Genomic DNA, 6,165 nt, shown 5'->3' on the forward strand with positions numbered 1-6,165 from the left:
TCAAATGCCACTTTCCTGAGCCCTCGTCATAGTTAAGTACCAACGTCCTTGTTAAAATTCCGACACTTTACCAACACCCATCTTGGGGTTTTAACCTTGTTCCATCTCGTCCTTTAGTCCCTTGTCTTTCCCCTTTCAAGCCTGTGGAGCCCTTCCCAGGGGTCCTGTGTCTCTCCGTGCCTGCCCCACCGCCTAGTCAGATCCTGCCTGACCCGCTGGGTTACTGTAAAACTTAAGATCTGGCCCCTAGGTCTCAGAGTCGGTTGAAGCGGAGTCCAAAGGTTAAAAATCACGGAGACAAAAGGCCAGGTAAGGAACCGAGGCACCGCGCCCAGCGGCAGACCTCTGTCTCGAGTGGGAAATAATCCGCGCCGCCGGTCTGTGCAGGGCAGCCAGGCGCAGGCCACCTAGCTTGGCACAGCGCTGCCGCACAACCCTTCGCCAGGGTCAGGTGGCGGAAGCGCGGTGATGTCTTCCGGCAAACGCGGACGTCGCGCCGCGATAAATGTTCCTTTGGAGGCGCCGTTGCGGTCCACGCCCTGCTCGCGTCACGTGACCGAGGCCGGTGGTGTAGGAGGGCGCTCCGTGCGGCTGGGGTCTCGGCCGAGGTGGATGGCCGGCGGGATGGAGGCGACCTTGGAGCAGCACTTGGAGGACACGTGAGTAGTGCGGGCCTCTTCGGTCTGTCCCGAGGTCGCGGCGGGTGGACTTTAGCGGGACGAAGGCGCGAGCTTGGGTGCTGCCTAGGGCGTCTGTAGGACGCCGCGCGACCCCTGGGCCACGGTTTGAGGTGAGCCCTGCGCAGGGGCCGCGGGGCGGGGCGGGTGACCCGGAATTATTGCAAAATCCTGCCTGGCTCCGCACATTCCCTCTCGAGCGAGTCTCCGGGTCCAGGCCTGGAGGCCAAAACCGCCTATCATGTAGTTGAAATCGTCGGTACGGTCAGGGCTGCTCTGCAGGCGTTTTAGGAAGCGGGTTAACATTTGGGAAGGGTGCACCAGGTGTGCAAAGTCTAGCCGTACAGTGTAAACAAATACAATACAAATACACAATACACATACACAAATACAAATACACACATTTGTTTCTGTGTGTAACCTATCAGTTACTTGGTGCTTAAGGAGATACAAATCATCCTTTAAAATTTTCAAATGAGTAATATGTAAAATTCAGAATCGAAAGGTAAAAGCAAGCATGCAGGGAGACACCTCCCTCTCCCCAATGTCCCTCAGCTTCCTACTTCTCCTCCGGGAGGCAACTTAAGTGATTTAGAGTTTTCCAAGTTGTTTTAAATGAGTTAGTATACGAAAATGTGCGTTTTTAACAAAAATGAAACATCCTAGATATTGCAATGCTTATGGCCCTCCAGAGCCCAACAGTACCTGACAAATTTTTTTCTCTCATTAGAGGGAAACCAGTTTAATAATTGGTTATAACTGAATTTTTCTCTTGGGGGGTGATAATGAAAAGGGTTGAGAAACACTATTTAAAGCATTTAATGCCTGGTAGATAGAAAGCCTATATGTGTTATATTTATTTAAATCCATTTTCTCACATCATCTGCATCGTCTCTCCTGGGTTCCTGGAATTAGAATGAAGAATCCGTCCATTGTTGGAGTCCTGTGCACAGATTCACAAGGACTTAATCTGGGCTGTAAGTACCTCTCATACCAACTCTTTGGTGTATTGTACAGCATCTGATGTTGAGTAAGAGCCTAGTGTGCTATTATTCTCCAGCTTTTATTTCCTGTTTCCTTGCCACTTTCTGGGTACTTCTGTGAGAGTAGACATTATCTCCAAGTAACAAGATAAGAAAATTGAAACTTTTCAATTGGTATTTATGAAGGTAGAAATGTTCCTTGCAGTTCTAGCAATAGTTGTCTCTAATAAAGTAATATTTAAATAATTTTAAATTGGATCTAGAAAGGACTTCAAATAATGACAGCAGTTACCATTTATTGAATGTATGTCATTCGCTGAGGCTGCTAGGCTTTATATACGTTGTCTCTAATTTTCACAACAATCCTGCAAGGTGGGTGGTGTGCCATTTTTCAGTCCAACTACAGTTAACAATAAGTGAGTAAGCAGTAAAACAGGTTTCAGAGTTGGACATACCTGGTCCAACCCCCTGCTCTTTCATTTGCTAGTATTGTGAACTTGGACCAAAAAGAACCTTTCCGAGTCTCATTTTCTTCACTGAGTTGTTCTTTAAGAATTCTTGATCCTAATGCAGAAATTTTTAAAGCTGTGAAATTTTGCTGGAAGGGTAACTGAAAGAGGTAATCTGTGTAACTCCATTATGTTTAACATGCAAATAAGTCATTTGGGAGGAAAAAGGCAAGTTTTTTCAGTCTTTTACTAATGGAAAGACTGAAATTCAGGCATTGAAATCAAAAACTAAATGTGTTCCTTCAAGGCCCAAAAGACTGCACCACGTCTGGCCAGTTAATGTTTTATATAATAATAGTAAATCATAGGCTCCACCATGGTGGCGCGTCTTTTACCTGACTAGTTCCATGCACAATTAACCTTGTGCTGCCTTTATATACAGAAGTATATTACAAAGTAAATTTTTTGTACCAACAATTTAGTTATTGTATAACAGATTAACACAGACATTAATAAAAAGCCAATTCTGTTGACATTTGAAAACAGCCAGCTAGCTTATTCTAGCAGAAAGAATTGCTCACAGAATATTCACGTAGGCTGTCAAGGTGGTCTTACAGCTAAACTTCTGAGTAAAGATTTTTAAATCCTTTGAGGTTGAGCTCAGTAAAAGAAAATCAGTTTTACCATGAGGAATTAATTAGTTTCAACAAGTCTCTGTCCTTATTGACTACTTTCTGACAATCTCACCTCTGAATTTCTTAGTGATTTCAGTAAGATTCCTATAAAATGAATTTATGACTTTTAGATTGACTTGAATTTACAGGTACCTGATATGCTTGAGAAGGTATTTAGAGATGGTGATGGGAATGACTTTGAAAACTAAACGTCAGTTATGGCCGGGCGCGGTGGCTCACGCCTGTAATCCTAGCTCTCTGGGAGGCCGAGGCGGGCGGATTGTTTGAGCTCAGGAGTTCGAAACCAGCCTGAGCAAGAGCAAGACCCCGTCTCTACTAAAAATACAAAGAAATTAATTGGACAACTAAAAATATATAGAAAAAATTAGCCGGGCATGGTGGTGCATGCCTGTAGTCCCAGCTACTTGGGCGGCTGAGGCAGGATTGCTTGAGCCCAGGAGTTTGAGGTTGCTGTGAGCTAGGCTGACGCCACGGCACTCACTCTAGCCCGGGCAACATAGTGAGACTCTGTCTCAAAAAAAAAAAAAAACGTCAGTTATGGCCCTATTGATTTAAGAACTGTTGTCTGGCTTTCTTGCTAATATAATCAGCTAAGTATAAGGCAAAAATTGTTTCATGTCAGTACCTAACCTAAGAGACCATGAACTGAACTTTTTTGTGAATAATTCAGTGAGAGATACTAGTTTAGCTCTATACTCATTTTTGGACAATCAGATGACATGATATCTCTCACTGCCAGGCCGTGGGACCCTGTCGGATGAACATGCTGGAGTGATATCTGTTCTAGCCCAGCAAGCAGCTAAGCTGACCTCTGACCCTACCGATATTCCCGTGGTGTGCCTAGAATCAGATAATGGGTGAGTAGATTTCAGCAGATCCCTTCCTTTCCTTTTTGCTCAGAAAAATCTCTGGTAAACCTGACTGGAGTCTGCCCTGTTTTCATCAGTGATTCTTATTCAAAGTACTTTGGGGAAGGTTCTTCATCCTTCAGACCACAGGAGCAGATACATCAATCTCTAATGTGTTTTCAGGCCACAGTGATATTTAAAGAAAGAGTAAAAACTGTCATGAACTATCAGTCTACCAAGAAAAAGTAATAAATAGCACAAAGGAAAACTAATCAGAGAATAAAAATTACTTCTAAAGTAATGGAAATACTAAAGATATTCCAAGTGAGGGTCTTCAGAATAATATTAAGTAAAAAGAATACAAAACTATGCACAGTATGATCAGTTTTATAAAAAGAAAAAAACATATACGGTCATGCATTGCTTAAGGATGGGGATATATTCTGAGAAATGCGTCATTAGGCAGTTTTGTCATTGTGCAAACATCATAGAGTGTACTTACACAAACCTAGATGGTACAGCCTACTACACACATAGACTATATGGTATAGCCTATTGCTCCTAGGCTACAAACCTGTACAGCATATGTTACTGTACTAAAAACTCTAAGCAGTTGTAACACAATGATAAGTATTTGTGTATCTAAACATAGAAAAGGTACGGTAAAAATGCGGTATAAAAGATTTTTTAAAAGGTACTTCTGAATAGAGCACTTACCATGAATGGAGCTTACAGGCCTGGAAGTTGATCCGGGTGAGTCAGTGAGTGGTGAGTGTATGTGAAGGCCTAGGATGTTACTATACACTACCGTAGACTTTATAAACACTGTACACTTAAGCTACACTAAATTTATTTTAAAATTTTTTCTTCAATAATAAGTTATTACTATAACTTTATAAACTTTTTAATTTTTTAACTTTTTTACTCTTTTGTAATAACACCTTTTGTAAAACACACAGCTTGTACAGCTGCACAAAACAAATTTTCTCTATATCCTTATTTAAGCTTTTTTTCTATTTAAACTTTTTTGTTAAAAACTAAGACACAAACACATTAGCCTAGGCCCACCCAAGGTCAAAATCATCAACATCACTGTCTTGAAGCTCTATATCTTGTCTAACTGAAAGGGGCATGGAGCTGTCATCTATGATAACAGTGCCTTCTGCTAGAACACCACCTGAAGGACTTGCCTGAAGTTTATAATAAGTAGGAGTACACTCTCAAATAATGACCAAAAGTAGAGTACAGTAAATGCATAAACCAGTAACATTTATTATCAAGTATTATGTACTGCATATAATGTATGTGTTATGCTTTTGTACAACTGGCAGTGCAGGTTTGTCTACACCAGCATCGCCACAGACATAAGTAACGTGTTGCAGTACAATGTCATGATGGCCCCAAAGTCACTGGGCGATAGGAATTTTTCAGCTCCATTGTAATCTTACGGGGCAACCATCATATATGCGGTCCATCCTTGGCCAAAACATTGTTATGTGTTGCATGACTATATAGTATACATGCAAATACAAAAAGAATCAGGAAAATATTAACAGCAGTTGTATGTATTGGGATTAAGGATTCATCTCATTTTTATATTTTTCTACATTTCCCAAATGTTTTGTAATGTTCATATATTGCTTTTATACATACAAAAAAAATGATACTGTGATTTCAGTTGTGTCCTAGACCAAACAACATTTTTAATCTTATGCCGAAGTCCCACTTGTAATGTTTCACTGAATATTTTCCTCTTTGCCTTTCAGGAACATTATGATCCAGAAGCATGATGGCATCACAGTGGCAGTGCACAAAATGGCCTCTTGACATACCAGTTCTCTAGCAGCCTTTCATAGGGACTCGATCCTACCTACGTTATCTTATAGAGCTACTAAAGTTCCAACAGTTAGGCTATTCATTTAATGGACATTGGGCACTTTTCTATTTATTTTAGAGTAAGTTGCTTCTTAGCATTCTCTGGACCAATCTATCAAGATATTAGTAAGAAAGGATCGTATTTTGAAGCAGCAGGTCCAGGTCACTTTGTATACAGAATTTTGTTATGTTGAATAAATCTGTTTGGAAGAAAACTTGGATCTTTTCTGGCTTTTTAAAACTCTTACCAAATGTTCATTTTTTTTCAATTATCAAGTTGTAATTTTTTTTGAAAAGTTCTTTGGTTCTGGCTTGTCTTTCAGAAGCTTCCCGAAATGTCTATATTCTCTCAGAAGTGTCCATGGATATTTAAGTCAAGCATACTCCTATCTCATGATAACATAATAGCTAATATCATTAAGTACTTAACAGTTGATCCTTGAACAACATAGGGATTAGGGTGCCAACCCCTCTGTCCCCTGCACAGTTGAAAATCCATGTATAACTTTTGACTCCTCAGAAACTTAACTATTAATAGCTTACTGTTGACTGGAAGCTTTACCGATAACATAAATATTCATTCAGCACAGATCTTGTATGTTACATGTATTATGTACTGTATTCTTACAGTAAAGTAA

The 6,165-nt window shown here is 40.6% G+C and overlaps 1 protein-coding gene across 1 annotated transcript; it reads left to right on the plus strand.

The window, feature by feature from the left end:
• Positions 1-468: 468 nt before the first annotated feature.
• LAMTOR5 (late endosomal/lysosomal adaptor, MAPK and MTOR activator 5) lies at positions 469-5,742 on the plus strand. The gene is made up of 4 exons (XM_012663366.1): positions 469-659; positions 1,593-1,654; positions 3,544-3,661; positions 5,419-5,742. Exons 1-4 carry the CDS (start codon positions 469-471, stop codon positions 5,477-5,479), a joined length of 432 nt encoding a protein of 143 aa, XP_012518820.1. The 3' UTR covers positions 5,480-5,742.
• The last annotated feature ends 423 nt before the right edge of the window (positions 5,743-6,165 follow it).

Source organism: Propithecus coquereli, unplaced genomic scaffold (genome assembly GCF_000956105.1).
Source record: "Propithecus coquereli isolate 6110/MARCELLA unplaced genomic scaffold, Pcoq_1.0 Scaffold802, whole genome shotgun sequence".
Classification (NCBI taxonomy): Eukaryota; Metazoa; Chordata; class Mammalia; order Primates; family Indriidae; genus Propithecus; species Propithecus coquereli.